At 43.5% G+C, this 24,409-nt stretch overlaps 1 protein-coding gene across 1 annotated transcript; it reads right to left on the bottom strand.

The window, feature by feature from the left end:
* LOC116176173 (dynein heavy chain 2, axonemal-like) lies at nucleotides 1-24,409 on the bottom strand. The gene is made up of 48 exons (XM_031494650.1): nucleotides 24,340-24,409; nucleotides 23,861-24,286; nucleotides 23,529-23,807; nucleotides 23,021-23,481; nucleotides 21,213-21,470; nucleotides 20,941-21,162; nucleotides 20,535-20,896; nucleotides 20,186-20,486; nucleotides 19,478-19,717; nucleotides 19,261-19,431; nucleotides 19,018-19,210; nucleotides 18,620-18,968; nucleotides 18,325-18,571; nucleotides 15,812-16,060; nucleotides 15,266-15,765; nucleotides 15,035-15,221; nucleotides 14,624-14,989; nucleotides 14,336-14,581; nucleotides 14,064-14,283; nucleotides 13,854-14,016; nucleotides 13,492-13,808; nucleotides 12,939-13,444; nucleotides 12,303-12,893; nucleotides 12,049-12,251; nucleotides 11,817-12,002; nucleotides 11,574-11,772; nucleotides 11,304-11,528; nucleotides 10,848-11,257; nucleotides 10,491-10,801; nucleotides 10,177-10,445; nucleotides 5,864-6,148; nucleotides 5,637-5,818; nucleotides 5,157-5,589; nucleotides 4,884-5,110; nucleotides 4,450-4,834; nucleotides 3,074-3,868; nucleotides 2,823-3,022; nucleotides 2,419-2,774; nucleotides 2,062-2,368; nucleotides 1,803-2,019; nucleotides 1,563-1,754; nucleotides 1,332-1,516; nucleotides 1,060-1,282; nucleotides 890-1,014; nucleotides 700-842; nucleotides 501-655; nucleotides 203-449; nucleotides 1-155 (listed from the first exon to the last, which is right to left on the bottom strand). Exons 1-48 carry the CDS (start codon nucleotides 24,407-24,409, stop codon nucleotides 1-3), a joined length of 13,539 nt encoding a protein of 4,512 aa, XP_031350510.1.

The raw sequence follows: 24,409 nt of genomic DNA, 5'->3' as shown, positions 1-24,409 counted from the left end.
TCAATTAGATAAACTAAGTAATAACGCTGTACCCCTTTTAACCCAGAAATCAGAATTTTCCGTACCTGATTTCAAATCGACCGCCACGACGAAGGCGGGCCATCCCTGCATTCCTGTACGGATGGGGTAGTAATAAGCGGGACATTGATACAATCCTATGGTACGGTTTGGAGGTTTGGCATTTCACTCATAATATACTTACCTCGCGTTCTTTTTTTGAGTTGTTCCACCGGTCTGAAATGAATTAGAGGCATTGCGCACACCAACTGCATCGGTAGAGGCTCGATCAGGATGGCATTCTTTTTATCCCAGCCGGCACCTTCAAGGTAGAGACCTTTTACGTAGACCCCCAATGGGGGTTTTTCGACGATTGCGTGCTCTTCAACGGTTAAAACCGTGAACTCCCAACCCAACGTGTCTATGGGAACCTCCATTCCACGCGCCGCTGTCTACATTTAAAAAATGAACAGTTTTTGTGACTCGATATTTGTCTTATATACTTGCAAACACGCGGTCAAAAACCCAGTGGGGAAGGTATACGCCGACAACCAGAAAAATAGAGGCGGTTTGATTGTTTCTGCCCATTGTAAGAAATGTTCTACTCGCCCGACCAAATCTCTGGTCCACGATCCCAATAGTTTCAGCGACGGATAAGCTGAAGAGAAAAGTGACATTTTTACCCAATGGTGAGTCGCTCACTTTTTAACCAAGGTGAAGGTACTCGTCCTTCGTCAATGCACACAAAAATGTCTTCCAGCTCAGACGACATCACCACCAAGCCTTTTATACCCTTCTGAAGTTCGTTCAGGGACAAGCGTATGCCTACAAGCAGTAAGTTGTACCTGAAAAATATCATTTGGGCACTCTGCGAAACCAAAATTATACTAACCTTTGAATTTCCTGGAGAAGCACAACGTCCAACGGACTTTTTTCAGCGCCGATCAGTTTATCCGTGGTCTCATAGTCGATGGGCGACGGTATTTTAAGCAAAACGTCTGCGGCCATTTGTAATACCTGGAAATTGTTAGTGACGTGAAGCTTACCGGTGTCAATTCGTACCTTCTCTTCCTTCGATTCGGCAGCGCTGCTACTGGCCTGTATTTGTAAGGACATTAGCGTTTCGCACATTAGTCGCGTTTCTGAGTTAAGCGACGTAATGTCCGCGTTTGGATGTTGGCCGAAAGCTTCGGGCCGATCGGAATTGGGTAAAACGTTGATATAGTCAATGTATGACTGTAACGACCCGTCGCGTGGTATGAAGTATGTTGCCAGAGACGAAAGCCTGCAAGATGCTCATTCAGACGCTGGCTCTAACATTTTTTTCCACCTACCGATAGTAAGGAGTACTTAGAGAATCCTCGCAAAAATATTGATCGATATAGGTCAGAAGGAGTCTCCTATCCCAGTCGTCTGTTACGTGACCACCGTAATTTACACCGGCAATTAGATACTTCAACGCATCCCAAGGTGTTATTGGATACTCGTCCAAGTAGATCGATAGCAAATTTTCCGATACCTATAACCGACATTCTCAGTTTGAGTACCCCAATTCGCTTTGGCACCTCAAAATCGGCGTCATTAAAACTGTAAATGACATTCCAGCCAAGTTGCTGAAACTTTTTCCGTTCCAAAAGTATTGCATGAAAGTAACACAGGCCAAACAGCAACTTCTTGTATTTCTCCCTGGCCTGGCAGAGATTGAACTGGTCCTCCGTTATGATTTGGTACATCCGCTTTAGGTTGGCTTTAATGCCCTACGAAGAAACGCTTTAACAGTCGAGTGGCCCGAGCAGGTGAGGCACCTTTGGCGGTTCAGTGGTCATTTTTATGCCAGCTTGCAAAATGGACAAAGGAAAATCGGGGTTGGGATTCGAACTTAACCAGAGTCTAAAATCTGGATGGACCTTGGCGGTCTGGATGGTCTCAACTATTTTGTCCAGCTTTGGCATCCAACTCAGCGAGAGATGGCAGTTTGCCAAGAAGACCCAGTTGCCTTCCTTAATTCCCGTGGTGATCAAGCTATGGATTTTTTGAAGATCTACTACTAACGCGCGAACTTACCGCGTCGCGATCGGTGCCTGTCCTTGGCCCAAGGAGAGCGTGTGAAAGTTATCGCCCATATCTAATGAATCTGCAAAGGAAATGAGCGCACCTGTAGGATCTACACCTGGTGACAGGACAAATATTAAGGGAGTTTGCGGGATAGACTCCTCAAAGACGGCCTTGACATCTAAAACCGGCGGCTCTACGAATTTCGGCCCTAACTGGTTAATTATAAAATTCATGACGCAAAACGAGAGGCGATCTTGCCGAACGGAACGTACGAAGAGCATTCGTTGGAACTCATTACAGATATTCTCCCATTCGTCTGAAATTCCAATCTTATACAACCACCGGTGATTAGTGCGTGGGGCAAACCGATTAAAGGCAAGGTTTCCGGTTCCGTGTGTATGTACCAATCGCGCCAGTCGCGCGTGAACTGCTCGAAACAACCGACAACACCGTGGAAACCGGGCAGTTTATCCAGTTCCGTGACGTTGTCCCAGCCTTCCCCGTTTAGCCAACCTGAAATGTAAAAGCCGTGCGAGCTGAAGTTTATGTTGGACTTACTGCACGGGTTATCCGGTTGGTTCTCTCTGTCTAGCACTACTCCTCCCTTTAGAAGGAAGTTGTATTCGTGCGGTACGATTTTTCCTTGTGCTTCCAGTATTTTGATGCACATGTAGAATGAGAATAGAAGCTTGTGGCGCTCGAAGAGAGTTCTGCAGGTGTTCCTAGAAGACTGGCGGAGTGACAACAGATTGGGGTATTTTGGGTCTCACTGGTAAACGGCGTATGTGTGATAATCATTCAAATTGGATATTCGCTGAGGTAGGTGGTTCGACTTGGGGCTTTTATCGATCGACTGGGAGAACAGTAAAATATACGAGTCTAAGGCGAATTGGTACATTGGATCAATTTTCCCCATGTCGTTTAGCACAAAGAAGAGGATTGAAGCCCTTTCGGCGCACGGTCGATATCCCTGAAACACTTCGATGAGCACTTACGGTTTTGGTACCGGGCGCGTGGTCACCTCTCTGGCCATGTCAATTTGAATCTCTGTGGTTTCGGAGACTTCCAAGCTTTCTTGTACTGCAATTGAGGTCGCTTTCGACACCTGTAGGGTATCAAAGAGCTCGGCGTTATCCAAAAGCGAACCTTTCGATTCGTTCAGTAATCTCAGCAGCTCGTTTTCTAAATTGATCAAGGTACGTTTGCCCTGAGCGATTGTCGTCACCATCTTATCCTTTTGCTCCTCCAATTGGGGCCGCTCCTTTCTAATGACGACACCTAGGAGTTGCGCCTCCAGTCCCTGCTGCTTCACGGCGAAATTGACGAGGGTGGTTTTGGTCGAGATTTCCGGCGGGTAGTGCGGGTTAGTCAGCTTGGTTGTAATGAAGAACTTGAATTTCCAGTTATATGTTATCAGTTTTTCGTCGAATTTAAGATACTCTAGCCCTCCTTGTTTGACTATATCTTTGTTCAAGAGGGGATTAAGCGACGGATCCATTTCTTCGAGAATGTTCTGCAGTATGACTGGTTTGCCATTTTGTATGGCAGCTTCGAGTGTTCGCATATAATCGTGCATGCCGAAGTCAATCACCTTTAGGCCATTTTTCCTCTCCATCGCCTTTATCCACTTCTGCGCTTGCGTTTGCGGATCAATCACGAGCGGCCATCTAGTGCCCCGGGTGACGATGATTCCGTTTTCTGTGCTGAAACCGTCCGATGGTAAACCTTGTATGTTCCACTCACGGATCGTCGTGGGGTCGATTAGGAATTTGATTACGTTGAACTCTTCGTCGAAGGGAATCTCTAGCTCGAGTACCTAAGATTACGTACATTAAAAAAAAGCGAGCATGGTGTTTATTTATTGTTTGTTGTTAACACTTTATACCGTGCGATCAAAAATGAGAAATCGTACTGAACATGAACTTCCAAAGCCTCCACTGCAACTCATTTTTGATCGTCCGTCAGTAACCAAGTAATACTTTTTTACCGTATTTTTAAAAGTCCATTCCATCCCCTCGTCGGTCTAAAGGCTTATTTATTACTTTTAAGAGCAGCCTTCTATGAGGCCCGAGGCCCGAGAGCTAGCTTTATGTATTAAAAAAATCAATAGAAATATAAATCAATAAAATGATCAAATGCGTGTTGCATCTCAAATTAACGACCACATTTACGCTTGAAAAAATTGTATGGTACAGGGTGACCCAACATTATTGTAGGTGCAAATGACAACTAAAAAGCACGCATGACGTTATTTACACAACAATAATGATTTAAAATTTTGGGATCGCTCAAATGATTTCTAACCAAGAAATTACCTGTGCTGATGAACACACTATTGAGAAAAGAGAAAAAAACCGCAACCTCTATCTGGTCTCAGATGTGCCGCGCGGTAGGTACCTGTTGCTTCCAAAAGTCGACCAGACTTTCACGATATTGAGACACAAACGGTCCCAAGTACGAGACAAAGGCAGTGGCCAACAAGCAATCGCCTGGTAAATCAGCAAACTGGCCGTCAAGCGTACATACGGTCGTGTACCACCGTTCGCGTTCTCCCGCCAAGTTCGATACGAGCATTGCAGCCCTTTCTAATTTCAACCGTAACATTTCAGCCTTTCTGTTCAGCTCCTCCTTTTGCAGCAATTTCTCTTCATACTCCCTCTGCAGTTTCGCGAGCATCATATTAAGCTCGGCCAGTTTCGCGTGGGCCTCGGCCAGGAGTTTTTGCTGCAGTCGGAGAGACTCCATAGCTTCATCCAAACGAGCTTTCTTGGGCGCTACCACTCTGCAAAGGTAATTTAGTAGGCGGACTAACTCCAACGTACACGTCTCACTTCCAGACTTTAGCGTATTTCTCAATGGCAATGACCCACATGCACAGCGACTTCGCGGCTAGTGACACGATGCCGATCTTTTCAGGGACAAACTCCTTATTTGACGTGTATGTGGCAATTTTCTTCAAAGTCTTGTCGGATATGTTGTTCTTGTCGAACTCCCTTAAATCGTTCAGGAAATTCTGTTCGCCCAATTGCCGTTTCGACTCAGCCCAGGTTGGCTCGAGCTGTAAGCACCGCGTCCAATAATAAATGCGCGAAAGTGTACCCTACCTGTTTTAGAATCATGACGGCCTCCATCACCATCTCCACTTTATACGGTGGTTTTCCGTAAGATTTCATTTCGGAGATATCTTTTTTATTCAGCGCGTCTAGTGCTTGTATGGCTTCTTCAAGGGCTGGCATTGCCTCGTCCAAATCGGCTTGCGCGATTTCCGCCAGTTTCTTACATTCAATCTCCGCTTCTCCAATTTTAATGCTGGTAATGGCCACTTCCTTCGCCTGTTCATCCGCCTCCTTGCGTTGCGAGACAATGATCACCAAATAATCGTCGCACTGCTTTTGAAACTCCGCCACTTTGATCTGGGCCACTTCCAGCTCCTGTGACATCAGCTCGACTTTCGCCCGACAATCGTCGATCTTCCACAGCCCATTCCGCAGCTTGTTGGCTTGGCTCGCTATTTCGGAACGTTTATCACGTAGCATGCTGGCGAGGCAACCGATTAGTAGCGATCCCAAAAGAAACCGACTTACATCTTATACCCGGCGACCAGCTCAAGGTAGTTAGTTGGGGTGACGTAATTACGCCTCTTCATTTCGTCGGCCATACGTTTCGAGCACTTTGCGACGGAATCATGAATTGTGGCAAAGGCTAGCGCGACGGCCTGCTTTAGCCGATCTTGCGTCGACAGTAAAACTGAAGCTTTGCGTTTTTCCTAAAGAGCAAATGAGAGAACGACCGGTGCTAGCAAGGCGTTTACCAATGTATCGCCCGTAATTGTCGCGACGAAGTTGACGTCACCAATGTACTTTTGAGCGACTTCCAATAGTGCTTCCTTCGGCCAATCGCAGAACCAGTCGATCGTTGAGCAATTCACCAGCGAAGGGTACTGACGCAGGCGCACTCGGAATGCGTCACCAATTGGGCTCATACACAGGACGATGTGAAGGTTTTCTCTTACTCTCTCAATTAGAAAATTGTACATGGCTTCGGTGGTTGGCATGATTCCCGCCCTTGTCGCTGCTCCCGATAGCTTGTTTTTAATCTGGAATTAGACGTACGTGTGCACTGTAGGGCCTGCCACAGACTATCAGGCAGAACTGGGCACAATACTTTCAAAAAGTATTTGAATACTAAATACTTTTACGTCCAGCACAAGCGAATACTAGATACAGATAGGTACATTGAAAAGTATTCAAATACTTGTCACTCAAATACATTAAAAATTTAAAATAGTATACTAGATAAAAGTCTTAATACTACTTAAAAAATCAAGTTATACTTTGTATGGGGTTAGCTTTTTTATATTTCTATTGTTATATACAAATTTAAGGGGAGTAAAAGCGTAATATTATTATTATATTATTATATAGGAGGTACCTACCAGGACCTTTCTTATACCAGTTATATCCTTAAGAATATGTGTACCAGTTTTCAAAGCGATCGTACGTACGTAGTGCACACGATACGTACGCCTTTCTGAAATTAATCCTAGCGATTTTGGAACAGATCCATTTTTGACCATCCGTTTGTGCGTGTGCATGGTAGTTTGTTTAAAAACGTGCGATCGCTTTGAAAATTGGTACACATGGTCTTAAGGATATAAGAAAGGTCCCTATTGTTTTTAAGTTACGTAGACTATCGAGTCAAAAAGTTTCACTCCAGGATTGTTCGGTCTCAAATATTTGAACTTAAAAGTACTGCCTTTTTTGGAGGCCGGAAAAAAAATGTCTGAGATCGACCGGTGTTTTCCCGAGAAATTTTGGTGTAGTCGATTTTTGGTAAAAAAGGAAGGTTATACACTGTCTTTTTTGGGTCCCGAAAAAAAAATTGTCTCAGATCGACCCGGGAAACAATTTTCTTATAGAATGTGGCCTGTAGAATCCATAATTTCAAACAGTTCCAAGATTGGGCTACTAGTTCAAAAGTTACAGCCCTTTGAATTTTCTTTCGAAATTGGTTTCTAGTCTATAACTTTTGATTGAGAAGTCTGATCGAAAAAGTACGAATTGTTTTGGATTCTACGCACCAAAATTAATAAGAAAAAGTGTTTTTCCGAGAAATTTTGGTGCAGTCGATTTTTGGTAAAAAAGGAAGGTTATACACTGCCTTTTTTTGAGCCCCGAAAAAAAAATTGTCTCAGATCGACCGGGAAAAAAGATTTTCTTATAGAATGTGGCCTGTAGAATCCATAATTTCAAACAGTTCCAAGATTGGGCTACTAGTTCAAAAGTTACAGCCCTTTGAATTTTCTTTCGTAATTGGTTTCTAGTCTATAACTTTTGATTGAGAAGTCTGATCGAAAAAGTACGAATTGTTTTGGATTCTACGCACCAAAATTAATAAGAAAAAGTGTTTTCTCGAGAAATTTTGGTGCAGTCGATTTTTGGTAAAAAAGGAAGGTTATACACTGCCTTTTTTGAGGCCCTCAAAAAAAATTGTCTCAGATCGACCCGGAAAAAATTTTCTTATAGAATGTGACCTGTAGAATCCATAATTTCAAACAGTTCCAAGATTGGGCTACTAGTTCAAAAGTTACAGCCTTTTGAATTTTCTTTCGAAATTGGTTTCTAGTCTATAACTTTTGATTGAGAGGTCTAATCGAAAAAGTACGAATTGTTTTGGATTCTACGCACCAAAATTAATAAGAAAAAGTGTTTTCTCGAGAAATTTTGGTACAGTCAATTTTTGGTAAAAAAGTAAGGTTATACACTGCCTTTTTTTGAGACCCGAAAAAAAATTGTCTCAGATGGACCCGGAAAAAATTTTCTTATAGAATGTGGCCTGTAGAATCCATAATTTCAAACAGTTCCAAGATTGGGCTACTGGTTCAAAAGTTACAGCCCTTTGAATTTTTTTTCGAAATTGGTTTTTTGTCCATAAATATAGGTACTTCTACAGTATTATCGTGGAAAAGAAATACTTAAAAGTAATCATGAAATACGGAGTAACATAACCTCATATTTCGGCGAAATTATGTGAACTTTGTATTAAGATTGTGGAAAATTTAGGGCTTCTCCCGCAAATTTTTTTTGTTTAATTAAGGTACCTACCACTTATTTTTATCAACTTCATGATCATACCTGGGGGGCTTTATAACGTCACGTAACCGTTAGATTCTCTGAAACACTATCCAGTGGTTACATGTTTATACATTGGATTTCATTGTTTAAACTGTAAAATAAACTTGAAACACTTTATTTGAAATTGCTGTCTTTTATAATTTATATATACTTACCTACTAGTAATTAAAAAAAGAATAGTTATTTACATAACATTCAGGAAAATGCAACATTACTGGCGGGGAAGTATTGAAGTACGAGGCCCCCGTCATTTTACTGACGAGTCTTGTATTAAATTTTACCCAAAATCGTATTTTAATATAAAATTTCAATTTTTATATAGAACTTTTGATTAATGTCAATCTGTCAGTGATGACAGGGGTCATTATAGACATTCATCAATGTCACAGATGCGGCCGGTAAAGTGACAGGTGCGGCCAGTAACGTGACAAGCGGCAAGTTCTGCCTGGTTTCAGGACGATTTTGGGTAAATGAATTTCCCCATATCGATCTCCTTAATGAATTAAGAGATGGGCCATCTGATTATCACAATTTCTTGTTCATGAAAGAATCAGTGTAGGTACAACTGAGTTACTGTAACTTGCATCTTCCTTTTTTTTTATTACGTGGACGAGTTGTCCATTGCAGAATAAACGAAAAATTACACCACGTTGAGTTCATTTATAGCCAATGAATCTGATTGGATGTGCGAAGTTAGTTGATTGGTGGAAAAGATTTGCGTCAAGGGATGGTGTCAATCCAAGAAAGTAAAGTAAGCGACGTCCACCACCTGTAAATTACCGTGGAGTACGTTTTAGAAATGAGACAGATTTAAGTGAAATAACTGTAAATTAGCGCAGGATGGTTTATACAGGAAGGTTTTTTTTTCATTTTCACTATGGTGATCTCGTAAACCGTACGAGGTACAATGTCACTTACACCTATGTGTAAAATAAACGCGTAAAGTTTAAACGTAAAGTTTTGGTGACCCTCAAATACAAGTGACAACTTGCGAATTAGAAACTATTACGATAAACACGAACAATAGTGGAAGCTTAAACGCGCGACGGTAAATTCTGCGACCCTAATAATTCGAGAAGAATAAATTTATAGAATTTCATTTTGTAATTCTTCGCACGTCTGAAGTAGTCGATTGTGCCCATATATTATAATCTATATTTGCCGTAACTTTCCACAAGCAAGGTTGAAGTTTATACATTTCAATAAGTCACCATGCACTTCAATATTTCTTTGCGACATTTTTCACTGTAAACTACTTGTTTTATTAGTTAAAAAAATAAGAACAACCTATCCACGCCGAAAGATTGTTAAAAACTGAGACCTATTGAGGTACACCTGATGGAACCGCCACACATACATTCAGTCTATTCACCTGTCAGACAGAATTGATCGAATTTTCATCATTTGTCAGGTCATTTTTACCACAAACTATCAGGTACACCTGACAGGTATACAGTTCAGGCGTACCTATCAGGTGTTTTCCCGAGAAATTTTGGTGTAGTCGATTTTTGGTAAAAAAAAGGCCTTTTTTTGAGACCCGAAAAAAAAATTGTCTCAGATCGACCGGAAAAAAAAACATTTTCTTATAGAACATGGCCTGTAGAATCCATAAATTAAAACAGTTCCAAGATTGGGCTACTAGTTCAAAAGTTACAGCCCTTTGAATTATCTTTCGAAATTGGTTTCTAGTCCATAACTTTTGATTGAGAAGTCTAATCGAAAAAGTACGAATCGTTTTGGATTCTACGCCCCAAAATTAATAAGAAAGAGTGTTTTCCCGAGAAATTTTGGTGCAGTCGATTTTTGGTAAAAAAGGAAGGTTATACACTGCCTTTTTTGAGGCCCGAAAAAAAATTGTCTCAGATTGACCGGGAAAAAAAAATTTCTTATAGAATGTGGCCTGTAGAATGCATAATTTCAAACAGTTCCAAGATTGGGCTACTAGTTCAAAAGTTACAGCCCTTTGTCTGTGGCCGGCCTAGGAACTTACGTCTTCAAATTCATCAGGCTTGTACAAATTGGACACCTCGCCACTGCTTAACATGTTGTTAATAATCTCCAGGAACTGCTCGTTCATCACTTGGGTGTCATTAAACAGAAATGTCGTGGGTCGAGCAAACACGCCCGTTACCGAATAGAGCGTCTTTAGATCTTCGCGAAATTCGCCCACCTTGTAGTTTTTCGTCACAGTTATTTGGAAGGTATTCAAAAGACAAATAAAAGAAGAGATCCGGGACAGTGACTGCCGACCACTTCCGCCTAGAATAGAATGGAGGGATAGGTAATGCGAGTCATGTGGCTTACCGATGCCGACGAGTAGCATGTTTCCCCTTGGTTGGGAGATGACCCTCACTATTCTGCAAATATGCTCGATGGCATCGCGAAACAAGACCAAGTCCATTCGAATCACGCCGGGTGACACGTTGTATTCGGCCATCTGGTGGTCGATATACTGCTTCAGGACGCCGTAGTCCATAATGTCTTCGTATATGCCGAAGGAGTTTAGGAAATCGCCAAAGGTCGGTATTGCCTTGTTGGTGCATAGCGCGTGCAAGGTTTGGTCGAAGTGCGCACCGAGTTGGTCATTCATTTGGCTGTAGAACCATTCGCGATCCCTGAGAGGCGGTGCACGTAAGACACAATTTGAAACACCCTACTCACCTGTCATCGATGAGGCGATCATAAAAGACCCTAAAGCTTTCGTGTATCCACAGTCGCAGAATGGAATTTTTGGTATTTTGGTAATCCTTGTGGCTTCGGAGGAGTCCTTGGAAGATCTTGGATATGTCGCGTAAATTGAACAGGTAATGCATCTTTGCGGGAGTTGGCAGCATTTTCGCGATCACGTTGTTGTAGAGATCGATGGTTGTGAGCGTGATCTCCTGTCGCACCACCTTTACTTCCTCTGGAAAGTTGGAGAGGTGCTGAGCCAGCATCGTGCCAAAGATTCGAATAATTTGTGATTCTGTAGGAAACGTCATGTTGATAACGTTAAACCGATTTAACGTCCTTTCCGATATGCTCTGCCGTCCGCCACCCGGAGGTCCCATACTTGCCATTAGCATCATGTTCTGGAATGCTCGTTGAATGAGGTGAAATAGGAAGAGTGGCCAATACCTGGACATATTTCCGCGTTTGTTTCTGTCTGTCGTACCAAAAGCCGTAATCGATCCACTGCCGAAGTAATTCAAGGGGTGGCTGAGATCCGTAGGTCTCCTTCGCTGGCATGTTAAAGTCGTCGAAGAAGGTTACCATTACTTTATTGCCAGCGGGCACAAAAGTGGTTTTGGTACGCTTCTCTAGCCTGCTTTCGATCGTTTCTTGGACGTTAACGGAGGAGGTCTAGGGTTAATACTAGGGTTAGAAAGATGCAATGATGCAACTTACTTGAGCGGAAAGGTTGACGTTTAGTACTGAGAATTTAACGGGGTCGAGACTGAACAACACCGACTGCGCAGTTGAAGTTTTGCCTGTTCCCACAGGACCTGTGAGTAAAGATGGATAACCGGATGCAAGTAAGGTCTCGACGATGCATTGATATCTAATTGTGTCTACTGTCGGTACTATGATCTTAAAAAACGGCGCCCTAAAAATATCGTGATGAAAGGAATAGATCAGTTGAAGAATTACTCGGCTGGGTAGCGCCAATTCTCGTTCAATTTGTCCTCCCAACACGAAAACGCCTTCTTCTTGACATCGACAAAATACTCGTAAACGGTATCTTTTAGAGGAAACGCTCCTTCCTTCTCGCGAATGAATGCGTCTATCTTCCTGCGACCATCTTCATCAACAGTACAACATACGGACCAGATTAAGCTGCAGATTAAGATGTGAACATTTCTCGTACACTACGACGACTTACCAGAAAAGAAACCATTGCTTCGCCATATCTTCAAATGTATCCTCATTCTTGGGATCCACTCCATTTTCTCGAGTAGCGAAAACTTCCAGCAGTCGACAGAGCGACGCCACGTAATGTAGCTCCTCACAAGGGACTGGCTCCTTACAATTAAACCGTTTGAACTCGAGCACCATTCCCAGGTAGATCATAAAGTATGATTTCATCTGTAAAATGCTTTCGGTTAGTGACGACAATGTGCCAAGAGGAATGCGCACAAGTTCCTGAAACTGTTTCCCCCTCTTTTCCTGTTTTTGAATCCAGGATGCTATGTACGGTCGCCACCCCCAATCCTTGTAGTCATTGTAGACCATGCCGCATCGGCTGACGGTCGCGGGTGAGGCCACTGTTAAATCTGCGACTTCGAAGAGGAGCGAGACTTGCTCGGGCATAGTGATGCGATCGCTATTAATTAAAGTCAGAACCTTGTTATCGTCCATCACGCTGTTCATATTCTCGATCCAGACTGCGTCGACTGGTCCGTCGAAGAGTATCCACTTCTCGTCCGGAGTCTCCTCTGAGCAAGTCTGGCGCATTGTAGCACTTATGACGCCATCCAACCACTCGTTCGTGCTTAGATTGTATTCCCCATACAACTCTCCTTGGCTCAGAGCTTTTGGATTAATCGGGTACTCGTAAACCACATTGTAACCTGGTTTTCCTGCCTTTTTTAGGTGACCCAATGACGCCTTCAGGCACTTCCACGTCGCCGATTTCGCGGTCCCGGTCTTGCCGAGTATCATAGTTGAGTGACGCGAGTTTTTTGTTTCGTACAATTGAATTACTTTAATCATCGCCTTCTTGATAGACTGAAGCGCTTCAAATGACAAATGAACGGATCGACGGAGACTTACCTGCAGACCCATAAGTGTGAACTCGGCCCGAATGGCATTGTTCATTTCCTCGTAGTCTACGACGGGAACGGAAACTCCGGGAAAGATGTCCGACATAATCCCGTTGAATAAGGGAAGATCGTTCGATGTGAACTTGGCGATGTTCATATCCGCCATCGCAAGGTAGACGACTTGCTCTTCAGGGAAATCCGAGTGAACTCTTCGCTTACGACCGGCGTACCGCAAGAGAGCCACCATGGATCTTAAACCGAAGTCATAATGGTCCTGCTTGCTCAGCTGCCTTTGAGCCAGCTGGTACAAGGTGAAGACCTTCTTGGCCAACAACTTTGTGTTTTGAAACCCATCGCTGAACAGCGTATTTTCGGCGATAATCAAATTATCGGGCACCATCATCGATATGGGGCGAAACATCGACTTTAAATTGTCGGGCAGCTCAGTTCGGCCGGCGTATCCGGGATTCATCGTGATAAAAATTCCGCACGTATGTTTTATCTTGATTTCGATACCTTTCGATTTGTTTTTTAGATATTTTGCTTTAAGGTGGAACCATTACCTTCAAACACCAAAGAGGTCTGCTTTTGTGAAATCGCCTGCAGAATGCACAAAATCTGCTGAGCCACCACGGAAAGCACCTCAATATTGATACGATTGAATTCGTCAAAACAACCCCAGGCTCCGGTCTGCGCCAAACCCGAAAAACACTTTCCCATACTTTTGTAGTCTAAACCTTCCGAGCAATTATTGACAATCACCCACATGCCCATCGCTTTGCCCAGGTCCTTGACCGTTTCCGTTTTCCCGGTTCCGGCCGGGCCTTTCGGGCTACCGCCGCGGAACAGATGCAGGGCCGTCGTCAGCGTGATGTAGCATCTACAGTTAGAAACGGTCGGTAAGTGTCTCACGTTTTTTAGTTACCTGTCTGTAAGTGGGGTGATGACCAAACGTCCCGAGTTACCGTTGTACTCGTAACCGTACATGAAGTGTGTATTGGTCTGTCGAATTAAACAATCGTCCAATTCCCGATCCCAGTAGAAACGTAACTGGGAAAACCACTCAAAGCTACCTACATCTCGGCAATCTGAAAGAACCACTAGTACAAGTGGTAGATGCAACGAAAGTACTCACTGGCTTTGTACATCCGATCGATAACGTCGCGAGAGTGAATTTCAATTGTTATCAACGAGTTGGTTTTCAGTCTTTGGATCTTGGGCAGCTCTCTCCTACTGAGCTCTGATAACGTGTTTAAAACCTGATTCTGTTGTTTGCGCAGTTTCTTCAGCGGCTTCTTACTTTCCATGATCTTACAATGTACCAGTGCTCTGGTACAATCAGTCGTCCACTGAATCTAAACAAAACCCATTAGTTTGGCTACTAACTAACTTACCGATTGTCGGTACTTGGCTGCATGCGTTGCAAAGTTGCCCGCAGTTGGACAGCAACCACTTATCTCTCGAGTGCAGATTCCTCTTCAGATCACTTCGGCACGGCTTAAACAACGCACGCAGTATCGCTCTCATGGCCGTCTCAATATCGCACAACCACATCTCAACGGGGCCGTCTAATATCACCGACCTGGTAAACTCCAAGTACTCCCCATCCTCCGAGGTCATTCCGATCGACTCCATTTTATTCAAAATTGTGTTCTAAAACAACTAGTGTACCACCCCCAAACCACAACGAGATACCTTTTGTATCTTAATCTTGTTGATGTTGTCGAACAGCTTCTTGAAGTGCGGCTGTATGGCTTCCGGTTTTTTAGAATTGCCAAGAATCTCCAACATGTCGTCGTTCGAAATAAAATAGAAGCGGGGGAAAATGTGCCTCTTGGTCTCCAGGTATCGTTCGAGGGCACGCTGAATCAACTCCAGTTGGTCGTTCATTTTGTTCATCACGTTGAGTAGGGCCGGCGGTGGTTGGATGTGGGTTGCTCTCAGAGCCGTACCCGCTTGGTACATCGCCGTGGTGATTTGGATCCAGTCCTGCGTTAGATCTTCAAAGTCCTGACTTTCTTGGGGAAGTTGCTTGCGAATGTCTTCCCCGCCGAAAATGTTCTGCAAGTGGGAGGTTACTTAGATTGCATGTGACACGCCGACTACCTCGAGGTATAGCCACTGTCTTTGCACGACTAGTGCAACTTCTAGCGTTTCCATAACGTAAGACAGCGTTTTCTCCCAGTAGTCCACATCCTTTATGAAGGGCTCAACGTATCGCGTGCTTTTCATCGTGGATAACTGCAGCATGTTCTCCTCCAGCGCTTGAAAGCAGTCGTCAACCGACTTGATTCTGTAAAAGATATCTCAGAAGAGGAATCGAATTGGGTAATATACCGAAAAACCCCGGTATCTTTATGCGGGACGATTTCGAAGATCATCACCTCCCACAAAGCCCTTATGCTCTCCAAACCTTTCTCAATTTGCAACTCCATAGTGGCGGCATTAGAAATCTCATTAATTTCGTCGGCGTAAAGCTGCATCTCCATTGCGATGATCGCCTCCAGGTTAAAATCGGCCGAATTTTCATCAAAATCCCTATTCATAGCCGCCCTAACTCGATCCCAGTGCCTTGCACGCATCGACGGATTTTTCAGGTCAGTTAGTAGCGGGAGAGTTTTCCTAAAGTTATCGACTCGCGCTTTGGTGTGGTCCACTATGTCCCACCCTTTATCTTTCAGTTCTCTTGAAAGGCGGGTCAATTTCCGGAATAGGGTTTGCGCGATGTCCTCCATATCTTCGGTTTTGATGTCCCAAAAGGCCGAATTCTTCCAGTTCTCCCACGCGGTATCCCACTCGTCCGTAAGTTGCCACACCAATTCGATAGCGTCCAGTTCCTACACTCCTAGCGTATTTTTAGAACGTTGTATTGTAACGACTTACCGCTTCCAACGCCTGCAATTCCAACGATTCGGGAAGACTCAGATCGAATATCCCCAAGTCCTTCCTCAACTGTGCCTCTTTCTCTCTAAGCGCTTTTAGGTGTTCCCTCATGGCCATTATGTAAGACAGTGCATCTTTTGCCTTCATCGTACTCGAAAAGGGACCGGTTCGTAGGAAGGTATCAAATAGCGCTATGCCATCTTGCCGCAACATTTCTGCACTCTCCAACAAACCCGCTCTGAAACTTTCCTGTAAAAAAAGGTGATGATGTTTGGAATTTTTACATGGTATATTAAAACAGGTATAAATTGTACACAACTTGTGCAGATAAAGCACATTTTTTTAAACCGTAGCATGCTATCGATGTTTACTTTCTTGGTAAATGATTAATGAAGGGGGGGGGGAGGAGGCGCTTTACACATAAACATTTAAAGACCGCCTGGCATACATTCATAATCCTATGTCTCGTCCTGACATTCCATTTTCCTTTTATGAGTACCTCTTCCGACACGTCGTCGTTAAGGTATTTGCTCCACCAATAGATATGTCACGTCCAGTCGATTCATTTTGCCTTTGAGAGCACTTTCCTCCGACAAACCGTTTTCAAGATATTCGCTCTTAAAGTTTTCCGTTGTGAAGATGTAAGGGAATACACCTGATCACGATAAGTGGTCGAGGAGGAGGACTATGGTTGGGAGAAATTAATTCCATTCGTTGAGGCCTTTCAGTCCTATATAGTACCATGAAGGATAAAACCAGTTCCCCCTCTCCGCGCCTCAAACCCCTTTTTTTAATAAGGGGTAAAAGATGAGCCGGTTACTTCATGATCAGGAAAATGAGTCGCGAGGGAAAGTTATAGTCTGTGCAGTGTACAGACCAATTTATTTCCATAAGACTTTTCAATAGAATAACATAACGAGTAGCACGTGCCCCTCCCTCCCTCCTCCTCCAATTTTCAAAAGTTTTACTTGGCACCACTAAAGGCATGCGTATGCAATATCCGTATGTAAAAGTTATGCTTTTTATTTCTTTACTTTTACTTTCAAAAACAGTATTTCAGGAAATAATTCATTTCCCCCCACCCCCTTTAAGACAGCGAAATTTGATGGCACACCTTCAAGATATAGGCTACCTGCTGCAAAAAATTCCAGCACTCTAGCACCATTCCCCTAGCAGTAGTTCATAACGGCAGAAGTGGGGCTGGACGGACGGACAAAACGCAAACAATAGCACATTTTGCCCTAAAAAGGGTGGACGGTTGAGATATTAAAAAACTTGACTCCAACACAATTAGAAACAAGTATAAGTTGTGCACAACTCCTGTGCAGATAAAGCGCATTTTTTAAACCGAAATAGCTTTTCTTTTGATATCACCATTGGATATATTTCTTGCAGACGTCTCAATCGCCGCTTGTGAGTACTCTCTTCCGACAATCCGTTCTTGAGGTATAAGGGAATATACCCGATCAGGATAGGAGGTCGAGGAGGAGGGCTGTGGTTGGTAGAAATTAATTCCTTTCGTTGAGACCTTTCATTACAGTACCATGAAGGATAAAATTAGTTCCACCCCCCTCCCCTCCGTACTTTGATCTTAGGGAGCTTTTTCGGAGGGGAATATTTGGGTTTGGATTCTTTTACTGCTTTGAAACCCTTTTGCATACAATTGAATTATATCTTTATTTTTTTGTTGTTACTATTTTGTTGTGTGCTATTGTTTGCATTTTGTCCGGCCGGCCGGACCCACTTCTACCGTTTTGAACTACTTCTAGGGGAATGGTCCTAGAGTGCTGGAATGTTTTGCAGTAGGTAGCCTATACTTTGAAGGTGTGCCAGACGGCCATCAAATTTCGCTGTCTAAAAGGGGGACCCCCCCACGAATTATTTCCTGAGATGCTGTTTTTGAAAGTAAAACGTGCATAGCTTTTACATACGACAACCAATAATTATTGGTCTCAGATTTTGCATACGCATGTCTTTAATGGTGCTAAGGTAAACTTTAGGAACGGGGGAGAAGGGGGGGGGGGCAAACACATGTTCTACCCTTCATGGTATTCGAATGAAAGCTCTCATCGAAATAAATTGGTTTGTACAAATGTAACATTCTTCGTGCGACTCTTTTCGAGATCACTGAGCGACGGGGCGGGGGGGGGGGGGGGGGGGGGTTAAAAATTAATTTGATCTCTCATTGTATTCTAATTAAAGGTTTCAACGAAAGGAACCGTTTTCTACCAACTACTACCCTTCTTTCTGTCCTCTTATCTAATTACGGGCCGGAGGGGGAGGGGGGGAGTGAAACTAGCTTTATCATTCATGGTACTCTAATGAAAGGTCTCAACGAAAGGAATTAATTTTTCTCAATTATGTAAATAACTATGCAATAAATTATTATTATTATTTTGTAGACGAATACTTGTGACCGCTTCTCTTTGTGGCGCCCCGGCATTAAATTTTTGTAGGGAAGATGGAGCGCGTTTACTTGGAGTCAAGTTAATATACCGAGGGTGGATTCATACCTTGGACTGTCCAAGCAATTTTTCAGCTTCCTCCAGGGTTTCTAAATACTTTATCCACGCCGTCGGTATCTCCTTCTCCAAATTGCGCATCTCTTCGCTTATGTCCACGTTGTACTTATCCAAAGTGATAATTTGATCGGTGATTGGCGGAAATTGTTCGGGAAAGACGTCTGCTTCCATAATCACCTCGTCAAAGTACTTCAGTGCCACCGTCATCTCCTCCAACGTTTGAGGTTGGCGCATCACTCTAGAATGCGCGGTTTGAGTCATAAATGGGGAGAAGGGAGTTACTTACATTTCCGTGTTTGTGTTTATGTAAGTGTAGACGTGGTTAATTTGTTCGTACGTTAACTTCTTCAGCAAGGCGCACAGTTTGCTCTGCCACTCAACGCAGTGCTCGATAATTGCGCGCTTCAGTTCGACGGAGTTGACGACGATAAAATGAACAGCGGTTGTCGACTCCTGGATTTGCACGTTATTTGCCACCTCAGTATATCGGCCGATGTTGGAATCGAACTGCATCGCCTTGGGTTTTGAAAGCTCGTAGCGTCCGATGAAGCGCTCCTTGTCCACCTCCCACATGTCGCGGAATGGCTCCCAGATGGCGAGGTAGCTTTGCATGTGCTGAACGTTTACATTCACCTCTGAAAGCACATGAAATGGTGATGATGGAGGACGAGGATGGAGCTTCACCTTCACTCAAAAGCGATTGGAGCCTCGTGCATTCCCGATCTGCACCGATCACTATGTGGAAAGGGCGAACGTATGCCGTTTGAATGTCGAATTTTTCTACCAGCCTCGGCAAAGATCGCAATGTGCTCGTAATGCTGGGCAAAATATTCGATATTACACGAGCAACATCGGCTAGAGATGGGTCAAAGTGAATCTAAACAAAAGATTTGGATTGTGCACTCATGAGCCTCTGTTCCCACTTACCCTGTTGCTCTTCAGTGTGGCTTCGAGTCGCAGTATGGGCGAAGGTTGTGTGCCACCATCTCCATGCAACGCCAAGTGCATAGTGCGTAAAGAGTTCCTCGTACATATCCTCAGTGCCTCCTCGATGACTACGTCGATGTTGTGAATATATGAGACCCAGCGATCACCCATCTGCAAAAATCCCTTCGTTTCGGCTACGTGGCGCAGTAGGACTCACCAAGTGAATCTGACTCTCGAATCCCTCGTAAATCAGCACCACGTATTGAATTATCTCTTGGTAGTACTTTACAATCGTGTCGATCGTTTCATTTCTGTACTGGCTCATGTCTTTTATTAGTTCGATCAGGTTGTACGCGTAGTTTGGCCGCAGACATATCAGGGAGGTGTCGCAGATTTTCTCGCACAATAGGATTATTTGAAGATTGCTAGATTTGTAGTCGTCCAAAAAGTCTTGCAACTAGAAATGTAGGTAGATTGTTAATAGGAACATAATCGCGACAGTAATGGAACACTATGTAATTTAATTTTTCATCTTCATTCCCGTATTTATTTATTATTATCTTCACCGTTCTCGCTCTTATTTTACTAGCTACAACGCTATATAAGAGCACATCGAGTAATGGGGATGTACAAGAACCGTAGCCTTTGAACCTGCGCAAGATTTACATTTTGTCCAATCAGATTTGACATTTTCAGCACACGACCAACTGCAGAAGGCATTTCCGGTTGACGAAGAGATTAGAAGATATGTATTTTTATCTGAAGGGCCGTTGATCGTTCACCACTTTCTTCGAGTTGCATTTAGCAGCGACATCTTAGAGAGGCTAATTTCGATCTACGTACCTGGATTGAGTTTTCAGAAAGGAACACAAAGTATTGTATATTCTTTCGTGTACGCTACAATACGGTTGTATAGTCAAAGTACCTGAGCAGTTGCGGCGCAGCATTCTGCAACATAAGCGTCGCCAACATCCGCCGACCACGTTAGCTTGGAAAGTCCGGGCAAGATCTTCTTTTCCACATTCCCGATGAGCTGCTTAAAAAGCATTAGCTCCTCACTCGTCAACGCGGCAATAATTTTGTTGTAGTCCATTACAACCGACAGCACGCTTTCATAGACCATCGAAATTTGCTCCGCTCTATCGCGCACGAACTGCAGGTAGCCAGGAATTTCGAAATTCAGCGCCTCCCAGTAGGCGATCTCGCGAAACATTTCCAGAAGAGTACTAGAAGAAGATTCGGTGATCCGCTGTTGAAGTTTAACTGAGGCTTACCGGTCAATGTTACACTCCAACATTCCTATCTTGGTAACGCTACGATTCATCAAAGACCTGCTCAGTTTGGTAATGACGTCACCTTCGATACTGCGTATCCACTCTTGAAAGAGATCTCTTATGAGATGCTCTATCGACGTGGAAACGTGATGGTACTGATTGAAGACGTCTCCAGAAGTACTGCAGGGTCTCATCCAGGCGGCGTTGTCCAGAACAGTTTTCCGATTTTTCAAGAACTGCATTTTCAAATAGGCGATTAACGCCCTTCCGCCATAAAAGGGAAAGTACGAAGGACAGCTGTCCTTTTCTCTAACCAAATCTTCCTTGCACTCCTGTATATTTCTTCTCAACAGCGAATACACCTAAAGTGCGACGGTTAATTATCATTTGGAAATAGCTCCCTTACATAGCAAGTTTTCTGATCGAACAAATTCCTCAAAGACTCCCTGGTAGAATAATTGTGGAGTGCGGCCAAAGCTTCCACGCCGTCGTCAACATTGACCACCCTCTTAAAGATCGCCGTAACAAGATTTTCAATGATCGTTTCGATCTCGTTCATCTCCCCTCGAAATTTCAAAATGACGTCGTTCCACGAGGACTCCTGCACGTCCAAAATCAGTTCTTGGCGCTGCCAAAGAAGATGAACGACACCGGATACGTCGACATAACGGATTTTACCTTTTCGACGTCCTCCAAACTGGCAAGGAATGCGCGTTCGATTTCTAGACACCAGTTTTCAAACTCGCGGCCGCGCGTTCCTCCGAATTTCGGCGCCGGTATCGGATCGACCTCGTCGAAACGACCGAACGTTATCATCGACTCGCAAATTTCTACCATGTCTCTGCAGCGTTTGATAAATGTGTCGATGTGGTTGAAAATTGGCGCCTTGTTAAGGTCCCATGGCGTTTGGCTTCTTTGAGCGTGGGTTTCCGATACCTACGGCGGAAGAAAGAAATTTGTAATCATTTGTTTGGGAAATTTGGAACTTAAAGGATGGTATCAGTGTAGCAGGGACTAGGATTTCAAGCGGGCCGGGATCAATTTTAGTGTGAACAAGACGAGGGACTAGGTCCCCAATAAAAATTCGAGCGAGCGACGGAGAAGCTAAGCAAAGTTCATTGCAATAAACTCATTTTTTAAATCGCATTGGGTAATTCGTAACCTCATACTGGTGACATGATGTTGCATTTTCCATCACAGACTTGGGCGACGGGAGATTAATTTCGTTTTACAATTTCGGAAACTAAAAAAGGAAAGGTACATTCGCATTGTACTAAAATATATTCTAACCGTGCAATACGTCTACCAAGTAGCGCGGAATCTCCAAAGTACATAATTAATGCATTATCAACACTCTTTGACCAAAGGAAAGCTAAAGCCGTATAAAGCCAGTACGGAAATTTCATCAATATGAGAGGATCATAAAAAAATAATCTACATAATATCGGCCCATTGCCAATTCCTTCATATACCACGAATATGAGCCTTGGCCTAGGGGAATTTTTCAATTTAGAAAACTTCTATGGAGATCGATGCTATTTCAGTTGCACCCGAATTAGAGGTCGGTATTGTAAAAATATCGAATGTTACTCGGAACAAAGATATGAGAAGGGGGCCGGTATCTTGGTGCGTGGAGGCAATGTTACAATCTTTTGCACAACCAGTACCATCAGGATCTTTAAGTTGGTATATCCAGCTAGTCAGCATGTTATAAAGCTTAAAGGGCCCTATGTACTTGGGTGCAAACTTAGCAGAGAAGTTACTAGCATCCGGCAGAACATAGCTCTTTCTCCTAGTGCTGTACATTTTGAAATTGAAAATAAATTCTTTTAGTATGTCCCAATATTGTCCACCGATAATGGTACGAGAAGCGCCTAGGAAAAGTATACCGAAAATTGTGACATCCAGATATGGTCGTTTATCACCCTCAGTTTGATTTAAATTGAAGTCCAATATCTCCTGGCGTCGTAAGATGTGGCCTTGCCAGTAGAACAGTGAGTTAGTCGACTCCTTAACGTCGCCATGTCCGTTTTCCCGTCTTTCACGTTGACATTTATGGAAACTACCTACTGTTACATTACTAGCCCCACATTTAAAGCAATGTTTACGGAGTGGAATGGTACAGGATGATGATGATCGATGGCCTGTTTCATGTTTGCTGACAGTTACAGAGGTCACGACGTCAACTATGGGCTCGGTAGGTGCAGACTGATCAGGTTCTTCAATATCAATGGTGTGTGTTCTAAGATTCTTGGCAAGATCAGGCCCAAGACCTAGAATCCAGAATGCGTGGAAATTGATCGTCGAAAAAGTACGAGTACTTTTGGGTGATCATGGTCGAAGGCATCTTCATTAACTCGATCATAAAAAAAAACCACACAGAATAGAAGTACGACGCTTTGGAGTTCCATGGTCATTTTTCCAGACCATGTAGATGAGTGAGTAAACTCGAACTTCTTGTATGTTTTCTTAATGCTACAACTTACAACAGCATACATTTTGATGTAGTCCATACAGCAGTCAATGCAGGTTTGAAACATTTTGATCGCAGCTCGACTATGCTTACTCTTGAACACAACGTCCAGCTTGATGAAGTTAATGCATTGTATGATAATTTGATTACTCAACCCTCTGCATAGGGTGGTAATCCTTTGCCTAGTGTTGTAATAGGGACTACGCATCCAAATGAAACGGAACAAATTCAAAATATCCACCAACTTCTCTGGAATTTCGTGTGGGGATTGCAACTGAAATAGTTCGGCGCATGGTTCGATAATGGTCTGAAGGTATTCTATGTTTGACTTTGCTTCTTGCACGTTGGAGTGTAAATCTTCGAACACGTACAGAAACTGGTTAACGTGGGTGGACTGTACAAAAGCTAAAATGTCGCATACATGCTTCAGTTTTAGGTTTCCCATCTGATGCTCCAGTCCGCAAAGATTTTCGTCTAGAAGCAATCCTGTACAATGGACAATGCCAAAACACGATACTTACACCTATAAACCCAAAACTCATATTCGTCAATTGGACAAAGCAAATCTTCGGCAACATTTTGGTCTTGGTCTTGCAGAGTGATTCGTATCTGTCGCGTCCAGTACACCACAATGCCTTCTAGTCTCTTAATCAGATCCTTGTCTTTGTGCGCTTGATTAAGTGACAGTTGCGCACCTTCTTCCGGCACGTAAACTACAGTTATGCCTTGCAGACGATAACAAAGGTCCGTTACTTTCGCTAGGAAAGTGTGAAACGCTCCAGAGATGTCATGTTTAATGCCAATACATTATTAAAGAAAATTACACACAGTAATTTTTGAAAAGCAAGGATACTGTCAGCCCACGTAGTCGCGCTAAACAAAGCGGGCGCGTAGACCACTTGCAGTACATCCAAAACCGCACCTTCGACATCATCGTGCACGTTACCAAAGTTGAGGCAGTCGTGCACGGTTGCAAGCTCAAACCTTTCCCGATGACTTCTAATGAAGTACATCAAATCAACCACCGGATGTCGCGGAAACTCCCTCGAAACCACAAGGTCATCCTCTCTAAAGTATACCACTATGAGAGGAATGGTCAGGTCGATGAAAAATTCCTCCACAATCTTCCCATTTTCGCAGGTCCAATCGCTATCTCTCAAATCATACAAAACCGTCAAGTCTTTGATCACTTGCACCAATTCGTTCAACTCCTCATCAGTATAGGACGCAATCCCCGAGTCTTCTACTACATCTGGTAGTATTACGCTGACGACCTTTTCTGCAGTTGAAAAAGCTACAATGAAATGGAAAGGGGATAAGACGTTAGATTACCTAGTACTTCCTCGTCGGAAAAGAGGGAATCGCGATCTCCTTCGGGTTGTACATCTAAGCTTTTTCTCAT

The sequence above is a fragment of the Photinus pyralis genome, unplaced genomic scaffold, assembly GCF_008802855.1.
Source record: "Photinus pyralis isolate 1611_PpyrPB1 unplaced genomic scaffold, Ppyr1.3 Ppyr1.4_LG7, whole genome shotgun sequence".
NCBI classification, from domain to species: Eukaryota; Metazoa; Arthropoda; class Insecta; order Coleoptera; family Lampyridae; genus Photinus; species Photinus pyralis.
Note: the sequence above shows the minus strand (reverse complement) of the source record. Positions and strands in the feature narration are given on the sequence as shown.

Coding starts and splice junctions, on each gene's coding strand:
- LOC116176173 (XM_031494650.1), bottom strand. CDS start 24,409: ATGAGAAAAAGCTTAGATGTACAACCCGAAGGAGATCGCGATTCCCTC. Junction 14,284..14,335: donor TTTGCAACGCATGCAGCCAA/GTACCGACAATC, acceptor GGTTTTGTTTAG/ATTCAGTGGACGACTGATTG. Junction 12,252..12,302: donor GGAAACAGTTTCAGGAACTT/GTGCGCATTCCT, acceptor AGCATTTTACAG/ATGAAATCATACTTTATGAT.